Source organism: Glycine soja, chromosome 15, assembly GCF_004193775.1.
Source record: "Glycine soja cultivar W05 chromosome 15, ASM419377v2, whole genome shotgun sequence".
Classification (NCBI taxonomy): Eukaryota; Viridiplantae; Streptophyta; class Magnoliopsida; order Fabales; family Fabaceae; genus Glycine; species Glycine soja.
This window is the reverse complement of record NC_041016.1, coordinates 6,269,910-6,292,908: the sequence shown is the minus strand read 5'-3', so window position 1 is coordinate 6,292,908 and position 22,999 is coordinate 6,269,910. Positions and strand designations below refer to the sequence as shown.

Sequence of the window (22,999 nt, the reverse complement as noted above, 5' to 3'; positions counted from 1 at the left end):
GATGAAAAAAGGGGGTATGTTTAGAGAATCTAAAGTAAAAACAGAATATATTTAGAGAGATTAATAAAAGTTTTATAAATTGACATGAATGTATGATGTAGTGCGCTGCCGAGGCATCTTTCGATTAGGCACCTTAGTAGTTAACTAACGGTAGTTAGGCAACAACAAAGACTAGTGCCAAAAAATCAAATACTATATGATTATTTTAAATAGACTATATAATAAAAATGAATTTAATTCTTAAATAAACCAAATAGGCTTCGTACCAATAAGTTTATTAATAGCCTTAAATATTTCTACATCGAATTAATTGAAATTAAATCACATTTTTTAAGTTAAAGTAAGTGTTACGAGAACTGGTGGGATGATTCTGACATTTTATTTCCTTCTCCAGTGTCCCACACTCAACGACTAAACTCATCACGGGACGTTGATCGAGTTATCTTCATGTCCCGTTGCTGCTTTTATATGACTCTTAACTCTCAAATAGGGGCCTTCAGTTTTTATCTTTTACAAACGTTAATTTTTTTACGGTCACGATGACTCTAGATCCGCGTATGCATATGGTTACTATCCCCTAAAACTAATCAACTCTTTGTTGGATAAAAAATTAAATTAAGTCCTGTCAACCCTTTGTTGGTTGAGTATATAATCAAAGTTTAATTAATATAGTGACATGACAGAGAACCTAATCAAATAAAATCAAACACCGTAATATATAAAAGTACAGGCAAAATCCTCGATATTCTCCTTCTACATGTGTCAAGTATATTATCGTTATTTTTCTCTCCAAACGCAGTTCGGTACAGATGGCTGCTATGTAAATCACCAAGACATGTCCAACTTATCTATCACAAATTTTATGAATATCATATAGTGTTTCATTTCATTAATTTTTAATTGCGCCATTAATTAAAGCTAGGATTGGAGCCTTGTTTAAGGAAAAAGGACCGACACTATGGTAGCTACTATATATAAACATATTCGGAGTAGATTAATATTTTCTACGTATCAGCTATTCAACACAGTTGTAATTTTTTTTTCTAAGTTCAAATTTTTATCGATCACAAGCATGAAAATTGAAGTATTGGAACTTTAATTTTGAAAAGCAATTATGCAGCAAGAGACATTCCCAAAGGGTTGTTCCTTCTACCACTCACGCTTCTCGTGGTGGTGGTACTACTTCTGATCACAAACTTAAACGAATCATATTCTTATCTATAGGGCGGCACTTTGGAAAACACATAGATAGATTTGATTATTTTTTGTTTTTTATTTTTATTAAAAATAAAAAATAATGATAAAAATATATTTGGTTGAATTTTTAAAAATATTTTCAGTAAAAATATTTTTTTAAATGAATAAAAATAAAAATAATAAAATCTCATTTTCAGTTGAAAATAAGAATCTTATTTTTAATAAAATAAAAATGCAGTGACAATATAATTTTAAATAAATTTAAAAATGATATTAAAAAAATAAAAATAACTTTTAAAAAATAAAAACAGAAAATAAAAATAAATTACGACATATTTTTGGGAAATTGGGTGCCTTATTGCAAAGGAAGCCTGACGAATGTGAGCTTCCACTGTTTGATGCCAAACAGTTTCTGAAGGTTGTTCGGGTAAAGTACATGGCTTTCGTTGGAGACTCAATTGGGAGAAACCAGATGGAGTCATTGTTGTGTCTCCTAAATAGTGCAAGTACATCTCATCAATATTACTTTTTGCTTTTTGGACTAAGAGAAATACTTATAATATATTTTTTAACATACTTTTTAAAATTATTTTATTTTATTAACTAAAATTTATTAAAGAAAACACAAATTTATATAAATATTACTACTTATTCAAGGAAGTTATTAAGATATATGCCCCACTGTCCCATGAAGGTAAATTTTATGATATTATCTTAATAATTTTATATAAATACTGAGGTGTAGTATTGATTTAGATAATTTATTTTCATAAATTTTAAAAAATTTATCTCATTATTTCTATATGTTACAATACAATATTTATTATTAATAACAAAATAATATTGCTATATCTTATTTTTATTTATAAATATTATCTAAATTTAAAAATACCGCACCCATCCAACAAACGAAAAATTAGTGTATTTTTTTTACCTTGAAATTTAAAATAGAAAAAGAGATAAAACAATTCTTATTTTTTTTTAATCTAAAATCGTTGTTTTAGGTTTTCTTATTCATTAAAAAATTATTATTTAAAAAAGTGAAATTCTACCTTAATTCACCTTCCAATATTATTAACTGGTTGAAATGAAAGGGGAAGCCTAAGGATTTTTTCACTTGATATTTTACTGGGAACTAGTTTGAATTTTAGAATTATTCTTTTTAATCTAAAATATGGCAACGCACGTGGTGAGGATACAAGGTTGTGAGTTTCAATCCCAAAGTCACATTTCTAATAATACTAACAAAAATTAATATTTATCAATAAAAAATTCATATGTATATTATATTTTTTGGAATAACAGTGAAGTAAAATATAAAAAGCTTCAGCCAAATCACAGCCTATCTGCAACTCGTACGTATAATACAAGAAGGATCAATGTCGTTGTAGGAGTTTTATAAATTAATTTAATTAGCCGCCACTAATTTGTACATATAAATAAATTGCGAATTAAAATTAAAGCTAGAATAGTATATTTTAAGGAGTATTTGGCATATATGCTCGCTAATCATGCTGCAAATATGTATGTTGTAACCCAATGTTTTTGGCCAATTGCAAGAATATGATTCCAATTTTCTGCAAAACTACTCTTTCAGGTTGCTCGTCCTGAGGACATTACATCAAACGCCAACAAATATTTCAAATGGTGGTACTATGCTGATTATAAGTTCACTGTTACAATATTATGGTCCCCTTTTCTAGTCAAATCAAGCCAAACATACCTCAACGACACATCTTTCTCCAACGCCGAGGACCTATATATACGTGGACGAAGCAGATAAAGCTTGGGCAAGCCACATTGAAAATTTCGACTACGTGATTTTCTCAGGAGGACAATGGTTCTTCCGACCATTGACATTCTACGAAAACGGCCAAGTTGTCGGGTGTCAGAAGTGCCACAACCTGATGGAAGATCCTCAAAACTTGTACGGATACAGACACGCATTCCGAACGGCTTTTAGAACCGTTATAAACCTAAAAGGGTTCAAGGGGATGGTGTTTATGGTGAGTCATTCGCCGAACCATTTTGAGAATGGGGAGTGGAATAAAGGTGGGGGTTGTAATAGAACACTGGTCTGGAGGAGTTTTACCAGACACAAGTGGAGGAATTCACAGCTGCAGAGAGAAAGGTTTGCGTTTAGGGTTGACCAATATAACTGCCGTTATGCTTATGAGATCTCATAAATATGGCCACAATTTGGATAGAAGTGTCAGCATCAACGACTGCGTTCATTGGTGCATGCCGGGACCTGTTGAGTGTTGATACGTGGAATGACTTTTTGCTCCATATCATCAAAATCCAAACATTGTAAACCTTTTTCTCAATTTAACTTTCAAATATATAGTATATATGTTGGGCTCGAGTGTGTATAATAATTTTATTTTGTAAACCTGAAACAATTTATAAATTTGTAGAAAAATTTAGTATACATAATTAATTTTATTATGCTTCTTCTCCCCCGCCCCCCCTTTTAGTCAAAATTTTTGTTCGAAATATATACTTAATCATCATTTTTCCCCGAATCTCATATTATCTTTACTTAGATTAGATATCAATTGATCCCAAGTTTTCTTTTTCTGCAATTAACTTCCCTCTTTCAACTTAATTTTAGCAAAAGAGAGATAAAAACGTACAAATTTAGCTAAAGTTCATAAAATTTACTTTTAATTTAGTTAATAAAAACTAACAATACTAACAACTATTGACGGTTCTAGGATTATAGGAAGTGGGGACAATTACTCCCGCGAGATTTTTTTATTTGTATGTGTAATAATTTTTTTTACCCCCATAGAAAAATAAATATTACCCCATAAGATGAATTATTTTAAAATGAATATAAGAAAATATAAGAAATAAAAAAGAAAATAAATTGATATTAATCTTATTTTTTCATTCCTTTAATTTTTTATAGTATTGATAATAAAAAAATTATAAAACATATTCAAAGATTTTAAATTTTGTATCATAATATTATGTATTTGTGATAGTTGGTGATATTTTTTGTGTGATAATATTATAAATTATATTTTATTCCTATTAAAAAAATTCTGGATCCATCCCTATTAATGACTAATATTTATCAATAAATAAAAAAGATACTTTTTGAAAGACACAAAATCGAAGAAGTTCAATCATAGAACAACACACGCACGGTGTAACATCTTATTTTAGAAAAATAAAAAAAGTAGAGCAGGTGGCATGCTACATTGTTGGGCCACTTGGACCAAAGTTTATTTAACCTAAAGTCGCTAAACTCAGGCAGGAGCCTTTAGCCCCAATGCACCCTCCCTGACGGCCCTTGTTATTGATTTCCCCTTTCCTCCTCTTCTCACCCCCTTTTCTTGGTATTTTTTTGTGAAATTCCTATTCTACATCCTCTTTACACCTCCTCCCATTCCTCTCCCAGCACTTTACAGGCACCCCCAATTATTTACGAGTTTAATGTAAAAGAAATGTTTTCAACTAATTAGAAATTATGATAGGTCTAATTTTAAAAGTAATTATTATAAAAATCAACTAACTTATCACACACATAAATTTATTTATGCACTGAAAGTATATATATATATATATATATATATATATATATATATATATATATATATATATATATTACATTTTCAAAATGTAGAATATTTTCTCTCTATTTATTTTGATCCTTATTTCTATTTTTCTTATAAATGTAAATATTAAAATCATCAAATGAGAACTATAAATATAAATCATTATATCTAATTTAATTTATAGTTTTGAGATTAAAAAAATAAAAATAATTTTTTAAGTTGTCAATAGCATTGGCCCTTCGTGAAACATATCTGTGCGTGGATAGACATACAAAAGTGGAAAATTGAAAAAGTAAAATATTAGAGTGTTTTGATTAAACCAATTAATTAAAAGAAATATTAGTAACACATTTCTTAAAATACTCTTTTAAACACATATTTTAGTTTTGATTGAAATTATTAGAAATCATAAAATTTATGGGTCTCAACTCTCATATTTTATTTAATGAGTTTCACCACGATTTTGTATTTCTTATAAATTGTAGCTATATATTGATAGAAAATATATTAAAAGGAGTATATTAGAAAGTATTAATAACATTCCTCTTAATTGAAACATGAGAGATATTTTGAAAGATTCAGAGTTATAAGAACACAAACAATAAATCCAGTGCCAAAATCTCCCCTTGTTTTAGTTGAAAATATAGCAATGACAAATTGGAAAAAGTAAAGGATGAATTTGATTTTGGATCGGATTTCAACAATGGCTGAAAAATGTTCCCTTGTTATAGTAGAAAAACATATGAATTAAGCTCTAATTGTCTTTGGTTTTTAAATTGTGGGCATGACTTTTACTTAGGGGACAAAAAAAATATACAGAAAGACTTCGAGAGCACCCCAAAGAAAAAGTGCGCTTTTTATTTAATCAATAGAATAAAGCAAATTGCTGCTTCTTTGTCTGCATTATAATTAGAAAATAGAGTAATGAGTTGGAAATGAGATGACTTTTGAATTGATAATACAAAGATTACTTTAGTAGAGAAACGGCATAACAAATCATTAAAATTAAGTGTTGCGTACCAAAAGGGAACTTGACCCACAGACTAAAAGTTTATTTGATGGAAAAGGGAGCAACAAACCCCGTAGGAACCTGAAAAGTTGGCTTTGGTGTGATATGGAATAGTGTTACTGTATAATACCAAATGCCATTAGGAACATGTATCTTCATCCAATTAATTGCATAATATGTACGTTGTCCCGCATATGTACTCTTCTACCTTTTAAAAAGCCGCAAAAAGTCATGTCTAGACTACTTATTTTCCAGTTCACATGAGATAAGCACATGATCTTTATCCCATTGCAATTTGCAACAAACCAGATCAGGGCATGTGAACGGTCGTTGTAAAATGTCATTTCCTTTCTCCTTACCAAACTTATTTATAGTTCATACTGTAAGCTTGCTTTTGCTTGACCAATAAGCAAATACTCCACCTCAATTTTAATTTCTTCCAAGGAATATTTTTTCTTCTTCTCAAGTTTCACTTTTCATACATTGCAGGTACTACACTATCAACTAGTTGGAAATTATTTTAGATATCATTTTTAAAATATAAATAACAATAAATTAATTCTTAGATGCGAATATAAAAATATTTTACAATGTAAACCATAAATATGATTTGATCATATACTAACTGAATGGTAAGACTTATTTTTAAAATATCAATTAACAAATATTGATTTTGAGTAGATTAATTAGTTAAATAATTATACACAATACTATAATTAATTTTATTAAAATTAGCGAATCTAACATGTTACATTAATATTAAAATTAGCGAATCTAATATGTTTTTAATCTCTCAAATTAATATTTTTATTTTTTATAATCATTTAAATTTGTGAAATGCTTTTTTTTAGTCATTCATACGATAAAAAAAGCCACAAAATTGTTCATCCAAATCGTATTAAAATCAATTAAAAATGACTAAAAAATGTTTTCCAAATTTGAGAGGCTAATATATACAAGTTTTAATTTAATAAATAAAAAAAGTTCTACACAAATTTGTGAGACTAAAAATATATGTAAGCCAAAAATATTTTATCTCATTTTCTCCTTTGAATGCTCATGTATGTCTTTATTAGATTTACATTTGCATATTTTTGCACACACTGCTTTTGTATTGATTAAAATAAGATTAATACTATAAAGGGCTAAGAAATTGACACGGAAATATTACGAATTTTAATTGACCAAACAGATAGAAGTGGTTTTAACTTTTAAGAAAGGCAGGAAAATCGTATAGATGTAATGATAGAATCTCACGTCAATTCTAACAGATTTCGTTTTAATAGCTTTAATTTAAGTTGGGTGCATGCTACTGATTGAGATAAATTTATCTATATTTTCATTTGATTTTAAATTTGACAAGTTATTTATTTCAATTCAAAATCAATTTGATTAATCACTAAATGGATGAATTAACTGGTACAAAATTATTTAAACTTTATTAAAACTCTCAGTTTTAAATAAACAACTGTATTAAGTATTTTTTTTAACATATTTGATTACTGATTAAGAACTTGTAACATTAATCTTTGAACTAGAGACTTTTTTTTTTAAGCAAAAGGCGGGGACAAGCTGCAGCGAAGAAGGGGTAGACATTCCAACCAGATTCCTCCCTCTACTTCACAAAGACAGCAACCCACAAATATATAGAAAAAGAAGAGATAACAATTACAAAAGAGACTGGAGGGATATAAATCAAACCCCAGAGATGATCACAAAGCAATTATCTGAAAAGAGAATTTGTGATCATAATAATTTTATCCATCCACTTGAACAGTCAACTTTATGTTAAATAATAAAACTCATCTCTGCTCACCTTAAATTCATTCTTCTCCAACCAACGTGTATGTTAAATAAAATTAATAGAAGTTAAAAAACTGACACTATGCTTTAGAACCAACCACGCGGTTGGGTATTAAAATTCTAGATCCAGTGAAAATCAGCTATATGGCTAATGCCAAATACAGTGAGTTAGGAGAAGCAACCAAATGGCAGATTCAAATAGCATATCATAGCACATCTAAATAACTTGTGTAAACAATCAACAAATCTGTCTATACTAATTTTATGAACATCATCTTGTTAACTATATATTTTTCAAGCGAACGTCCATTTCTTCAAAGTTTTCACCGTGTACATATCCTTTTGGACCTCTGTACATATATGTGGTACTGTACCCAAATAGGAGAATGAACCATTGCATTAAGCCATTGGCGTCTATAAGCAAACTTAATATTCGACATGCCTTTAATCTTGTTCTTGCATTATTTTAGGGAAACTAATAGGAAAGATAAAAGGCAATACTTTTTAGCTAGTAAGATCTTTGAGCTACCTTACTTTTTAAAATAGAATACCAGAAGAATTTCACTAGAACAAGTTTCTTCTTTCTTTCACACACACACATATATATAGTTATGCAACAAGTACATGCATCCTCTTTTCACTACCTTTTGACACTTTGCAAGCGACCTATCTGGATTGGCCCCGCGTTGAAGACATTTTGGCACTGCATGATGATAACGTAGACTAACTGCAGTGGATGAATAAAAATAGATTTGTAGTTAAGTAATATATATATATATATATATATATATATATATATATATATATATATATATATATATATATATATTACAATTACATTAAAAAGATAAATATTAATTTTTTTTACAAAATGAAAAATAATCATAATTAATTATAAAACTTATTAATTATATTAATAAAAACTGTCAAATAAAAGTATTAGACAAAAAAGTTCAAATCTTAAAAAGAAAAAGACATACCTAAAATTTCTTTGATCTCTATACATTCTTTTTTAGTTAATTAATTATTTGTCATGTAAAATAGTTTGCATATAAAAAATTAAGAATCTCATTTTCTTTTTAGACAATTATATATTCAAAATTCGAAAAGGTTACTATTGATTAAATTACAGTTATTTTTTTACCAAAAAAAACTACACTTATTTTATTTTAATTGATCCGTCCACTTAATGATAATTTTAATTATCAAAAGAAGCAACTATATTTCACACTCTCTCTTAAAGTAGTCCAACTCAGACTAAATGGGAGGTATAAATTATTATATTTAATTTTTAGGGATAAAAATCAAACACTTTTTGTTTCTCTCTCATGTCACATTAAGTAACTTTGCAAGAAAATAAGGATGATGGGCTAAGCTTTCTACTTGTACAGTACCCTCAGACGTTTTCCTCTTTTTTCTTTAGTGTTGACAAGGCACTTTATACCCCACCTAAGTATAGTTTTTGGCGCGTACCACATGGATTTTATGCCATGGTTTATGATTATACTAACTAACAAACACTTTTCGCTTTATATATATATATGAGCTAGCACTTAGCTTCCACAATAATATTTCCTCCCTCAACGCCAACCAAAACCTTCTCCGTTAAGAATAACTCTCTCTCTCTCTCTCTGAAATGGGCGAGGAATCTCAAGGGATTAAGCTGTTTGGTGCGCTGATTACATTGAAGGGTGGGGAAGTAAAGAAAGGAGAAAAAGGAAGCGAATATGAGAGGGTGGAGAAGAGAGCAGAGAAGATAATACCCTGCCCGAGATGCAAGAGCATGGAAACTAAATTCTGTTACTTCAACAACTACAACGTTAATCAGCCGAGGCATTTTTGCAAGAGCTGCCAGAGGTACTGGACGGCTGGTGGGGCCCTCCGAAACGTCGCGGTCGGCGCCGGGCGCCGGAAGGCTAAGTCACCGTGCCATGGAGCCGGTGACTTCATGGATGGGCGTGCCTATGAAACTTCTGAAGATGAAAACAGGTTTGAGATGAATCAGGGACACGTTGCCATGCCCAACACTCATTTCCGCCAGATTTTTCAGGCCAAGCGCCAGAGAATCACCTCAGGAGGTTAATTACCATGCTCTTTTGTTTCCTCAACTTTTGATAAATATGCTACTTGTAACAATTTTTCCTTTAAAACATTCCATTTTAGCTCCTATAGTACTTGCAATTTTTTACTCGTCAAGTGTTGATTAATTTCATTTGAAACGAATGCCATATACTTTGTTTAATTCACGTTCAATTTAAACGACATTAGGCGATTTCTTGAGAGCAAGATTAAAAGAATAAAAATTGCAACATGAAATACTTACTAAAAAAATTACTACAAATCTGAGAAATTAATTAAACCAATTTTTTTTATCCCATTAGAGGAATAATTATATTTGGACAACCGAATAATTATTCAATATTTATTTCTTCGTAATTACTATACCATGATTATCTTATCTCCCCTGTATCTTTCTCTCAAAGCATACTAATATGAGATGTTCATGCATCATTATCTAACTTTTAGATAGAGAGAAATTGGTGAATCTTTATTTAGTTTACTTTATTATATTTACATATTAATGTATATTAGATGAGAGCTCTCGCTATTAGAACTAAATCTTAAACTAATGATTATATTTAAATAATTAATATTAAAAATATATATATTCTTTAAATAATTATCTAATTATTAACTAAATTTTAATCTTAATCATTTATATATAATTAAATAACTTAAATTTATAGTTTTCATATAAAAGAGAGTTCTCATACTCCTTCAAAGACTATTGGAACTTTTTTTTTCCCCCTTGAAATGAGTTTTGAACCGTTAATTAGTCTAGAGCTATTTTTTTTATTGCACGGTCTAAAATATCTTATTAAAAGAACTATTTGTTTGTGCAGCTCAGCATCAAGGTCAATGAAATCATGTACGAAAACACAACTTGGAATTATTATGAACAAGAAATTAAGGACTTCAGCAGCGAGGGACCAAAGCGTGTCTTGAGAATTAAGATGTGAACACACCTAAAAAAATGATGATGTTCAACTATGAGGAGACGTGAGATGCTGAGATTGGTTTTTTTTCCTCGAAGCTCATGTCCATTGTCCATAAGCAGGTTAATTTTAAGGCATGAATATAGACTGCGGATAATTGGTTAAGTGGGTTACACATTATAGCTGTGACATAAGATTGCGATCCACGAAATTGATGTATGCAGATATAGATGAAATATTAGTCAATGGACAAAGAGATAGAGGATTGAAAAAGTAAACATCAAAACACGAATATTTGAGTGCAAATTGTCGTTTAAGCATTTAATTTATTCCCCCTTTTCTCTCTTCTTCAATAATTAAGGAGTCGACCCCAGTCTTCTACACAGTGCGGTTGTTCTAGAGGCCGGCCAATAAACCTTACCAAATCAACTTTCAAGAAAGAATTTCCAATTTGGCAGAATGAAACGAAGATTCCAATATTATGCTTTATAAGAATGACGTAAAAGTGGAAAATTTTCAATGAACAAATATTTATCAAATTGAAAAGGGCATTTCGTCTTTATTTTTTTATAATTTAAAATAATTTAATGAGATTCATTTTGTGATTTGACAGCATGCGTTAATGATATTGTAGTATTATACAAAACTGTTATAATAACATTGTAGTTGATCCTAAAAAAACATTTTAGTTGAGGTTGAATTTGTCTTTTTCTTCTCTTTGAATAAAGATCATCGCATCAACAACCATTAAAGCCCATTTGTATAATTAAGCTATATACTTAACCGTCGACATCTTAGAGTTTAATTAATTTAGGTTGCGTTTAGCTTAGTTGATCTTTTCTTCTTGGTTTGCTCTCGATTACTTATACAGAAAGCATATACTTACTTTATATTTACTTAATAATGCTTTATCTGGTTAGATGTATGGGTTTATAAAATAAGCGCCGTCATTTTAAATGTTTTTTTTCCTTGTAATAATAATTTCTTTCTGGAATCACATTCCTTCATCAAATGACGACAAAACATATTATTGATATTAGATCAACTGTTTGAAATGGAATATAATGTTAAATTACAGGTTCCCTTATGAATTACTAACATATTATTGCACATAGTTTTATATCCTTTTGTGAGTTTTCGATCATATCATATATGCTGAGTCATTACCCATTAGACATTTACTAAACAAGCTTCAAATTCTTGTGAACAAAAGTCGGTATACATAACAATAAATTGTCCGTCGAAAAGTTTTAGATTTTATTTTGTTCATGTATTTTATCAATAGGTTCCGTTACTTCCTTAAACTTCGATTTGCATGCTCTAATGCTGTAATTTGTGACTAAGACAATCGTTTTTCTCTCAAAAACTTACACGTTGCATCTTATGATTTAACTCCATTTTCGTTTTTCGATACAAATTTTTTAGAATAACACATTAAATTAATTAATGAAATTAATATTATCGATAAATTTAGTCTCTAAAATTTTAAAAAGTTACTGAAATTTCTAAAATTACCATATTAATGCATTACTCTAAATTTTGTTTTGCTACTACTACAATCTCTTAAAATCTGGTAAAAAAATTTAACTGTATCTTTCTTTTGTCAAAATTTAACAGATTTAACAGTTGGAAGAAGCATGTGAAAAACTTTAATACTGAAATTTAACACAATTCTTTCACAAGTTAATAATCACTGTTAAATTTGAAAAATATGGAATTACGCGTTGTATCCCAATCTATGAGAATTGTGTTAAAACTAATTAAATTTGACAAATATGAAATTACACTTAGTCTCATTCATACATTTCTCCTTCAATAAGAGGTTTTCCCCTCTATGCCTCGTGGGCATGCTGCAGTAGCTAGCTAGGCAGACACCCAAACTAATTGAGGCATCCAGAGAGACGATCAGCATGATATAGAGCAGGTATTGAGGCAAACATAGGAGGACACTTCACGAGCATGTGCACACAGAGAATGAGAAAGACTCCTTGATGAATTCATGTTTTGTATTTTGTTATATATCTTGTATTTGTTATTTTTGTATTTTATTGTTTATTTTGTTATTCAACATCGCATTGTGTATCTATGATGATTTTAGCTTGTTTTCTTCCATATTCACACACATATATATACCGAGTTATTTACGAGAAATAGTTTAAGAAATAATTTTAATTAAATTTCTTTAAAAACAAAATTTATACTAAATCACACAATCATATTTTTTTTTTCCAATTATATAAGGAAAACAAGTTTGTATTGCATGTATTTAGAATAATACTTTTGATACACAACAAAACAATTTTTTTTGTTCTGTATATGATGCATATATTGTGTATCATGGTAGATATATGCACCATAAACTTGTTTCCATTACATAGTAGGGGGTGTGAAATAATGCATGTTTATGTTGTATGGAGCAATTTTGTCAAAATAAATAATGCCAACGTCTTGGTAGGTTTGAATAACAGTGAGGTGGGTGGTAATAGCTAGGGCCCTTAAACCCTTTTCAACTAATTATCACTTGAGCTACACCTATACACTGCGCAGGGATATCCAGCATGCTTTTATGAGTTCCTGTAAGACACGACCATCGAATCAATTAAGCCCATGTCGAGAAAAAAAAAATGCATGTGTTTTTGGGCAAACCCAGATATGCAACGAACTTTTGTACATAGGGCATGTATAGTCATAACATTTATATGGATAGTTTATTTTATTGATTTTTATATAATATACTGTCAGTATAAACACATTTTATATTATTATTATTTAATTATAAATTATAAATTTATATGTTTTAGTTGATATATATATATATGTGTGTGTGTGTGTGTGTGTGACTTTTTACAATAATGTATCAAATAGATCGTTATGAGAAGTCATATTAATTGTAAATTTTGTTCTATAGGGCTGAAATAGAAGGAATGAATTGAAACAGCCGGATATTAGTAATGATTAACTCCAGCAAATAAGAAAATGTGAGAGTTGTACAAGGCCGAGGATCCTTTGAGAGATTTGATAAAAGTCTAGAAAAAAACTTCCCCCCTAAGGCACGAGCTCATACGCATTATTAATACTCACATCTTGATCCTAAAATATAAAAAAAGAGGAAAAGGAGAAGATTGAGCCCTAGCTCCTTAGATAGCTAATTAACAAAAGAGGGATATACGATAGCTATATCCCATTAATGTATTGTTGTTCAAACGGAGAGAGTGCCATCTTCGTTGATTCCAAGCTCCTTGAGGAGGTCAGCGCAGCCAGGGAGACGGTCCTTCTTGAGGAAACCAAGAGGGTTGGCTTGGCGAAGAGGGGACACTATTCCATTGTTTTTGGTGATGCTGATTCTGGCAGCCTGTTGCAGGTGAGACTCTCGGTCAATCTCCGAGCAGTCTGGCCTTGGACTCTTCAGAAGGGTTACCTCGCACGTGTCTTCCTCGTGGTCTCCCTCCACTTCCACTTTGTATGACCCCGAAGCATCTGTCACTGCCTCTTTGCTGAATGTCACGTTCTTCGCATTATCAACTTGTGAGCACGTCACACGCACCGTAGCACCTTCAATATTACACCATTAATTTATTCATCAGAGATACTCCATTTTGCTTTCATATATATATAATACATTTAATTAAACTTACCCTATTTAATATTATAATCTTTAAAATATTTTTTTTTATTTAATTCAGGTTTTAATTTCAAAGATTTTTTACTATTTTTAATACCAAGTTTTAATGAAAGATAAATTAAAAAAATTTTAATAATTGATATATGATTATCTAATTTTTTTTAATTAGTGTGACTCATTTTTCCATTGTTATATTTAAGACCAGATGGATTGTTAAATAACAACACTTCTTAAAGGTGTGGCCTTATATAGTATCTATTTTGTTTGTCTGTGTGAACACATGTTGATACAGGTACTTAAGAATTTAGTATGAACTCCCGTCTTTTTTTTATGGATGTAGGTTTGAATCCTCCCACGCCACTTTCCTCTACAGGAATATCTCTTAACTCTTAAGGATTAATTGAGTAGCTGTAATTGAGTGAAATTTCTTGTGATTCGAGCTTAATCCTCTAGGTAGACCTTAGCTATTGGTCTCAATATATTGCCCTATATGATAATATTAGGGTTTTCACTTTTGTAAAAGAAAAAGAAAAAACAAAACTAGCAACCACAGTATAAAATCACAATGGCAATTTAAAATTGGCCTATGCATGGTGACAATTTTACACCATATTATGTCGTACAAAATGCAGTTTAAATTATACACGTTTGTGAATGTAGTATAGTAATGATTCATGTACGTGTCATGTGTGAATTGGTATGAAACAAGTACCTTCAAGGATCTCGGACAACTTGGTGAGGAATTGGACGCGACATGTGTCACAGTAAACGGTGCCCTCCACCATGAAGCGGTCTCGGGCATAAGCAGAGCCTAGGAAGGATAAGAAGCAAAGGGTGGAGGCAAGGATGATGATTGCAGCTTTTCCCATTGTGAATACCGCTTGCTGGTTAATTTGGATGAGGGTTTGGTTCAGAGGAAAATGTACTACTGTGTTCAAGGAAGAGAGGATTGCGTTTTATAAAAAATATGGGTCCGCTTAATGTGAGGTTCTCATTCATCCCTTTATTTGTTGATGGTTGAAATTGTTGTTTTGACCCGCTTTTTTCTCTCCTTCTTTCTGAGCTTTGTTAATGCTTGATACTCCCGGGCTATTTTGAGATTGCATTGTCAATTAGGCAATCAGAACCACAAAAGTGAGATATATAATTAGTCATGAAGAACAGCTAAATAAAAGGATGAATGACCACCATACCCCATTGCTCATTTCTATAACACAACATTGACCATTGTCTAAAGAGTCCTAATTTCTAATAATTAAGTGATGCATTTGCCCATTATACATACTTGCCCAAATTTGCGTAGGTATTTATATTTAGATTTGACATCAACATGAAAAATCAGACATTTCCTTCCCTCCCTCCATCCATATAAAGTACACTCTAAAAAAGCAATACATGTTTAAAAAGAAAAAAAAAAACAGAATTATTTTCTGAGAAATGCATACATGGTAAACAATTACAGAGATATAATAATTTAGTTCAAAAAAATTCTTTAATTTTAATAGGAACTAATGTAACTTTTATATTTATTATATAATCCTAACTTCTTCAAACATTTATAAATATTGCAAACGAAGGCAATAGAATAATAAAAGATGAAAAACGTTCTGTTTTGGGCCAGAGACGGAAACATTGTGGAGACTATTCTTGATAGGGAAAGTTTCAATAGCGTTTGAGACTCAATGAAACAAAAATATCTTACCCTAATATCAGAGTGAGGAGATCTCAATTACGAATATTGAAAAGGGAGTTTGAAATTCTTCAGATTAGAGAAGGAGAGAAAGTGGATGAGTGCTTTGCTTGGACACTTACAATTGTAAACAAGATGAAGATTTATTGTGTAAAGATGACATCAGTTGTTAGTATAGAAAAGATTTGACCATGTTTGCTCAACTGAGAAGTCCAACAACTTGGATGACAATAGACCAGCTACAAAAGTAGAATGAGTATAGAATGAATTGTCAAAAGATACAAGAGATGAACAAGCTTTGAAGGTGCCGATATAGATAAAGGTAAAGGTTCTGTTTGCGGTTGATGGAGAGGCAGAGGAAGGTAGTCCCCAAACAAAGCTTGTTTGACAAATCAATGTTTGACATAAATTAAATCAATGTTTGTGGTTCTCTACCATTTTTACTCGACTTCAAATCAATGACATAATTCAGCTAGTCAGTGATTCAGTGATGTCTACTATGTTCCAGATTTGAAAAATAAATAAATTGTCAGGTGTAGTCCAACTTCAAGAAAGAGGGTTTACTAGTAAAAAAAATGGGAAATTCTATCCCACACCCTAGTGTGTAATTGAGACTTTAACAGTACTCCTGCAAAGATAGTTGACAATTGTGGGAACGTAGATTTAAATTTTGAGAGTATAAATTGTGATTGTGTTAGAGCAACACATCAAAATTAGAATGCAAGTTGAGAAAACATCATACATCATTCTGTGGTTCATAATACAACTGTTTTATTTTCACAACATATATTACATCAATGAGGAGAAGTTCCATATTTCTTCATTTATTTATGCTTAAGACCCTTGTATATACTGTGGAGAACTCGCGTGTTCAAAACAGCATCAAGAAAGCTTGGCTAGATACACACAACAAACTCTGTACACATCAAACAGTAACTTATTCCTTAACATGTTCGAGACGCCTATAATTATTTAAAAGTGTTGTGATCTCAAATGGAACTAATTATACTTGGGTTCACTGATCCAATACATTTGGTTGCGGCATAAGCCGGCCAGGCATGGATTCCACAAACCCCATATGGTTTACTTGTGTCCCGTTTGATCAACGCATAACCACACATTCCCCATGTTGTGTCCCAAGAATTCTTCACGATCCAAAAACCTACACCATCTATTGAACCGTATCCCACTATTAACATGGCGTGATTTATAAATGTAGAACTCACTGGACAATTGGGACCATCATAGATTCCCTGAAAGAGAAGATAAAAAGAAAAATTAATACATGACTTTGGGTGCATTAATTTTACATTAAGTAGATAACTTAACAACATTGACGATATATACTTACGGATTTATATTGGAAAAAGTCGTTGACCACGTTGAAATAAAAACCAATAGGGTACTTAGCAGTTGCACACATAAATGCGTTGTCTGATTGTGCTATGGGACAATATCCATCAATGCTTACACTGTTTCGAATCTACTTCAAAAAAAGCAAAAAAGGTTAAACAAACTCAAAAATTGAATGAAGAGAAGTAGTAAGTTAACTAAGAGAAGTGGTATTCAACCGTTGAGGCCCTGCAGGTACCCTTCCTTGCAGTATAAGGATAATCTATCTCGGAAGCAATGCCACGGTTTCCTATAACCCAATCTAAGGCTTTATCAATCCATCCTCCTCCACAACCAAAGCTATAAGCACAATCCAGGAGTTCTTGCTCGGAGACACTTATCAGTTTTCCCGTGGCTAATGCACTTGCTCCTTCAATAGCTCCGGTGGCAGAGAATGCCCAGCAACTTCCTAATAAAAACAAAATCATTATTTTGGTGTTATATGTCAAAGTGTCCAGTTGGTAAAACATTTTGATGGCATATAAGCTCGTTAAGTAGTTTGTTTGATAAAATAAAATAAAAATAATTTGGTTTGTAAAGTTAACAACTGTATGACCTTTTTCATGCATTTTTTTTCCCTTTAATACTCTTTATTTTCATTTTTAATAACTCGCGTACGAAATAAACTTTTTTGTTGTCAAACAACCTTATAAACTTTTAGAGTATAGTGATTTGCGAAATACACTAATTTAAATATAAAACTTACTTCATATTATTAATTGTTAATAAAATAATTGAGGTTTTTCAACTTCTAATTCTAATACTCATTCTTTCAATTTGATTTTCCAGGATTAATTACTAATCTTAAATTTCACAAAACTCCATACGAAATATTAACTTAATAACTGATTATTAATTACAGAGAATAGTTGACTTCAAAAATAGTTTACAGAGAGAATAGTACTATATACGCCGTCACTAAGTATGCCACATCAAATATCAAGGATGTTGAAACTCAAAAGTCAAAGCCAAGAGTTTGTTTGTTTACCATAAAAAAGTTTTTAAAAATGAAATGAACAATAAAATAAGGTGACAGATTCACACTTTTAATTAAATTTTGCTTTAATTCAAAAAATTTATTTCCATTCAGTTTGATTTCATTTCAGTCTATCAAACGCATACTAATTAAGATATGGGAGCCACTAGTCGTGAGGTTTAGTCATAAATTTTTGTTCTCGTGTACAGTAGAATTAATAATCTAACTAAACTGCTGGAAAGAAAAAACAAAAAAACAAAAACTTACCACAATCCTTTTGATTCTTAACTGCAGTCACAGCTATTGGCCTCCAATCTACGGATGGTGGCGCACTGCAGGGCGAGTCATTCAGATCCATAGCGCTGATGTTTTCAGGCATTGGAATGTTGTGTAAATAGGTTTCTTGGAGCTCATAGGGGCTCCAATCAGCAAACTGGTTGAGACCCAGAAGGTAGCTAGAAGGTGATGACCTCTTTGCATTTGACTCTATGATATTCTTCACATTGGACACAAATATCTCAAATTTCTTTGCCATCTCTTCCAGGTCTCTATAGACCCTTCCATGCTCTTTCTTCCATAGTTGGAAGAGTTGCATGGCCTCTTCCTGTGATGGAAGCTTGTCTAGGTTTGGGCCCAATATTGAGTTGTACTGGTCTGGGATACCACAACTTGATGAAGACAGACATATGAGGGTGGTGCAGGTCATGAAGAAGAAAAGGAGAAACAAGTTTGAGGTGTGGGGAATCATCATTTTTTATTCAAACTATATATTGATTTGGTTAATCAAATGTTTGATGTGTATTGTGTATAAGTATGATCAATTTCACGTATTTATAGTAAGTGAATGGTGAATAACCCCATGAACAATCGTAACATGTACCGTCAGCTCGATCAATTTGCTTATAATTATATTTAGCAACTAGCCTTTACGTTGTGAGAATGATTCCATCCACGTTGTACAGAAACCAATGACCTTCAATTCATTTTAAATACAAAACTTAGATTGCAGTTTCTTAAATATTTTTTATTTTATTTTTCAATTATAACCAGAATTCCATCTAAATAATTAGCTTAATAAAGATTTCCAATAAATGTCAATTTACGTAGTTATGTAGATATCTAAACTGAAGCTGTAGTTCTGACTAAAAAATATACTAAAGGTTTGTTAAGATCTATATCTGAAGTTTGTACCCTAATTTTAATACATGGTGATTAATGGTAAATCATCATTTAACTATTGATTGTGTGAGTCACATGGTTGATGTCGTCTAGACATGGCAATAGGGCGGGGCGGAGACGGGTATTATCTCCCTAATCTTTGACCCCGACTTTTCGACATGTACCTACTCGATATTCGGCTGGTTAAAATTTATTATCTCATCCCGTACCTGTTGGGTATCACATATTCCCGACTCTATCTCATACCCAATTCAAATTAGAAAAATATTTTTTTTGTAAAAAAAATAGTAAAATTTGATTTTAGAAAAAATAAATTGATTATTAAACATTTATTTTTAACTACTTATATGTCAATAAATTTATTATAGCGCATGTGTCTACAAAAATTGTTAAGAAAAGAATATTAAATTATGTAAAAATTCTAAAATAAAATTAACAAGTAATAAAAATTCTAGACTTTTTGATTAAATTAAGCAAAATTTCTAAAAAATTTAAGTGACGGGATAGGTCCAAGTTCGAGATCGGGGCGGATATAATAATCTCATATCCGTAGTCGACTTTTGATTATCAGGAAAAATCCGAACTCAAACTCGATCAACTCAAATATTACCCGTCAAAGTCAGAACGAATTCAAACGAATACTCATAAGTATGAATTTTTTTATCATGTGTAATGTCAATCCATATTTGTTATATGTGGTTGACGTATTAAGATTAATTTAATTATGTAGAATACCACGACGATCAATCATAACATTTATGACGTAACCTCTTGGAATTTGGCTGTATTAATTTTGCAATTTGCCGCATGTACCTTGTTCATTTGAGTAAAAAACAACGTGCATGATCCTGCATATTAATGAGTGATTTTATCCATTAAAGCTTTAAAGTGACGCGAAAAAATGCCAACAAGCTTGTAATTTAATTGAAATCCACCTCATTCAACCATTAATTTAAAAGGAAGGTAAAATGCATATAACTTACAATTATTTTGAATTTGGCTTAATCCAGGTTCATTCTAAACTAATTGCCTAATTCGACTATATATAACCAACGCGACCGTGGTTGTGCTTGGTCAGACATTTGAGAATCGTAATTCAAGTTTGATCATCATTGAACACTGTCCTGGTTTGTTTGACAAATATATTTTTTTAGTTGAGTTGAACGTGATTTTTATCCATACTGATGTTTAAAACTATTAAAAAGCTTCAAACCTTAAAGCTACTCTACTTTTAATTAAACATAAGTTTACAAAATTAAATTCAACTAAATTTCACATTTTAAACTCTAATACAAACACACAGTTAACAAGCTTGTACTGGTTAATACTGAAACAATTAGTATAAGGTAAGAGATTTCGCAACAAATCAATCTAGTCTACAAATCAGTGAAAGTAACTAATTGAAAATAAATTAAATTAAAATACACACTTAATAATCCTTAATAAAGGTGAAAAAAAACTCCCTTAACTTAATTAAGGATTTTGAATTTGAATAATTGAAATGTGGAAGGAAAATTTGGTTCTCCTCAATAACCTTAGTTATATATCTTGGTCCAAGATTACCAATACAGTATTAATGAAATTGTTTCTGACGTGGATTTTTCTTATTATGACTTACACGTTAATTATTAGGTAAAATTAAACATTTTGATCCCTCATTTTTTTAGTTAGGTTCCCTTTCTCTTTCTCTCATTTTGGTTTTCCATCTCTCTTTTGTTTCAATATAGTTTCTGTTCTTCTTAAATATGAGTTCTTGTAAATTTATATATTTTTTAATTTTAGTCTATGTAAGTTTTTTTTAATCCCTAAAAATTTATGTTTTTCCAATTTTAAATCCTAAAGTGCAAGCTTACATGTACTAAAAAATGAAATGATAAAAAGATTAAAATAAAAAGTATAATTTACAAGAACACTAAAACTGAACAATTTTTTTTTGTAGAAACTAAGATTTAAAAAATGCTAACGACTAAATTCATATTTAAGTATAATAGGTTTTAAATGTCAGAAAATATGCATTTTCTAATTTAACTATCACAAACATCAATAATTTAACACAATAACGAAACCAAAACAAAAACTAATTAAAATACAATAAAAATAAAAGATTAAATTAATTAAATAAAAAAATAAAAATCAAGGTATCAATTTTTCGAAATCATTAAAAGTCTTTTGGTATCCATTCTTAATGAGTTTAGTAACCAAAAAGCTTTAAAATAATAAATTGTTTGAAAATATGTATTTTTTTGTATCTTGAAAAGTCGATTTTTTTTTCATTTGAACTCTAATACAAACATAAAAGACTAAAGAATTGAAACTTGTTGTAAAAATATTTTGAGGATTCATTAAAGAGTAAAATGTTTAATTACGGTCGTCATAATAAGAAAAATATAAACTGACATAAAGCTTTTGAGATTTCGTTTGATGGTACTCTATTGATTAGTTGATTGTTTTGGAGAAATAAAAAAATTTGACAACATATAGTTTTGATTTTTTTAGATAACAAATGGTTTTCATATTACTTGGACAAATTGATTCTGGGTTGATGACATGATCAGGAAAATGAAGTTACCTTTCAATTCATATAACGATTACACAATGACTATATTTAATCATTCTTCAATCGTTGGCTCCGGAAAATTTATGTGTTTTCATTCTGACTTTAACATTCATCGATTGCAAAAGAAAAGCGGGAACAAAAAAATAAAATAAAAGAGATTCATAGATTATATGATTAAGATTGATGAAGACAATGATTGACTCCTGTTATTAAATGAGCACGAAAAGCACAACATGCGACTTATTAATGATTCAATTGAAAGTATATGTGATTTTTAAAAAAATAAAGAATATGCCATTAAAAACCATAAAAGGACGCATTCCAATTATGAAAAATGAATTTAATTTTTATACTAGTATTAAACTTCTATATTTTTTTTAAAAGCGAAATTGTGATATATTAAACTTCTATATGATCTTGTTATGTGGAAAGTTTATATCAATTTTTCTTTACAAATATTAATCAAACTGTGTCTGGTTAATACCAATACAAATTATACAAATTTTCTACAAGATAAAAGAAATTCGACTAAATAATGAATGTTTAAAAGTAAAACCAATTTTTTTTTTTCATTTCACCCTTTTTAAGGTACGTAAGCAATAAGTTGCATGTGGATTTTTATTTTTTATATTTTATTGAAAGAATAAATATGCGTGTAGACAAAAGGTTTATTATTAGCAAAAAACTAATAAATTCGTAAACAAGCAAATGCTATGCTTTTAAGTTAGAAAAGCTCGAACCCTGTTTTGGAAAAGTTTATGTCATACTTTTGTTGAAACCATAATTCAAAATTAAAAAGCATATTAGCATTTTGTTCATCTCAACTCAAAGAAGAAAGATAAAATTTGTAAGCTAAATTTTTTAAAATTTCTCAGTAAAATGTGTCACATTAATTTGTTAGGATAAAACTTGCTAAAAATGTTTAAAAAAACTTGGAATAAAAAATATAATTTATTAATTCACGCACGTTACTCAATTGAGTCTTTTATGCTTTTATTACATAAGATAATAA

The 22,999-nt window shown here is 30.1% G+C and overlaps 3 protein-coding genes and 1 pseudogene across 4 annotated transcripts; 2 read left to right on the top strand and 2 right to left on the bottom strand.

Moving 5' to 3' along the window:
* The first annotated feature begins 539 nt into the window (after positions 1-539).
* Positions 540-3,229, top strand: LOC114388099 (annotated as a pseudogene).
* Positions 3,230-9,127: 5,898 nt separating this feature from the next.
* On the top strand, positions 9,128-11,110 carry LOC114387240 (dof zinc finger protein DOF1.5-like). 2 transcript variants are annotated; one of them, XM_028347380.1, is made up of 2 exons: positions 9,128-9,653; positions 10,484-11,110. In XM_028347380.1, the coding sequence occupies exons 1-2, from the start codon at positions 9,212-9,214 to the stop codon at positions 10,579-10,581; spliced, it is 540 nt and encodes a 179-aa protein (XP_028203181.1). In that variant the 5' UTR covers positions 9,128-9,211; the 3' UTR covers positions 10,582-11,110. The 2 variants fall into 2 exon arrangements, with proteins under 2 accessions (XP_028203181.1, XP_028203182.1); XM_028347381.1 differs by having other exon boundaries at positions 9,129-9,653; positions 10,479-11,036.
* Positions 11,111-13,459: 2,349 nt separating this feature from the next.
* On the bottom strand, positions 13,460-15,126 carry LOC114386453 (olee1-like protein). The gene is made up of 2 exons (XM_028346456.1): positions 14,906-15,126; positions 13,460-14,123 (listed from the first exon to the last, which is right to left on the bottom strand). The coding sequence occupies exons 1-2, from the start codon at positions 15,060-15,062 to the stop codon at positions 13,771-13,773; spliced, it is 510 nt and encodes a 169-aa protein (XP_028202257.1). The 5' UTR covers positions 15,063-15,126; the 3' UTR covers positions 13,460-13,770.
* Positions 15,127-16,608: 1,482 nt separating this feature from the next.
* Positions 16,609-19,050, bottom strand: LOC114387492 (macrodontain-1-like). The gene is made up of 4 exons (XM_028347687.1): positions 18,519-19,050; positions 17,455-17,684; positions 17,235-17,366; positions 16,609-17,136 (listed from the first exon to the last, which is right to left on the bottom strand). The coding sequence occupies exons 1-4, from the start codon at positions 19,000-19,002 to the stop codon at positions 16,873-16,875; spliced, it is 1,110 nt and encodes a 369-aa protein (XP_028203488.1). The 5' UTR covers positions 19,003-19,050; the 3' UTR covers positions 16,609-16,872.
* Positions 19,051-22,999: the final 3,949 nt, after the last annotated feature.

Bases quoted from the DNA above. Each gene is read 5' to 3' on its own strand.
- LOC114387492 (XM_028347687.1), bottom strand. From the start codon at position 19,002: ATGATGATTCCCCACACCTCAAACTTGTTTCTCCTTTTCTTCTTCATG. The intron at 17,367-17,454 runs GTTGAATACCAC...TTTTTGAAGTAG, and splicing joins GTACCTGCAGGGCCTCAACG to ATTCGAAACAGTGTAAGCAT. The intron at 17,137-17,234 runs GTAAGTATATAT...CTTCTCTTTCAG, and splicing joins ACTTTTTCCAATATAAATCC to GGAATCTATGATGGTCCCAA.
- LOC114387240 (XM_028347380.1), top strand. From the start codon at position 9,212: ATGGGCGAGGAATCTCAAGGGATTAAGCTGTTTGGTGCGCTGATTACA. The intron at 9,654-10,483 runs GTTAATTACCAT...TGTGCAGCTCAG, and splicing joins CCAGAGAATCACCTCAGGAG to CATCAAGGTCAATGAAATCA.
- LOC114386453 (XM_028346456.1), bottom strand. From the start codon at position 15,062: ATGGGAAAAGCTGCAATCATCATCCTTGCCTCCACCCTTTGCTTCTTA. The intron at 14,124-14,905 runs GTACTTGTTTCA...GTAATATTGAAG, and splicing joins GTTGTCCGAGATCCTTGAAG to GTGCTACGGTGCGTGTGACG.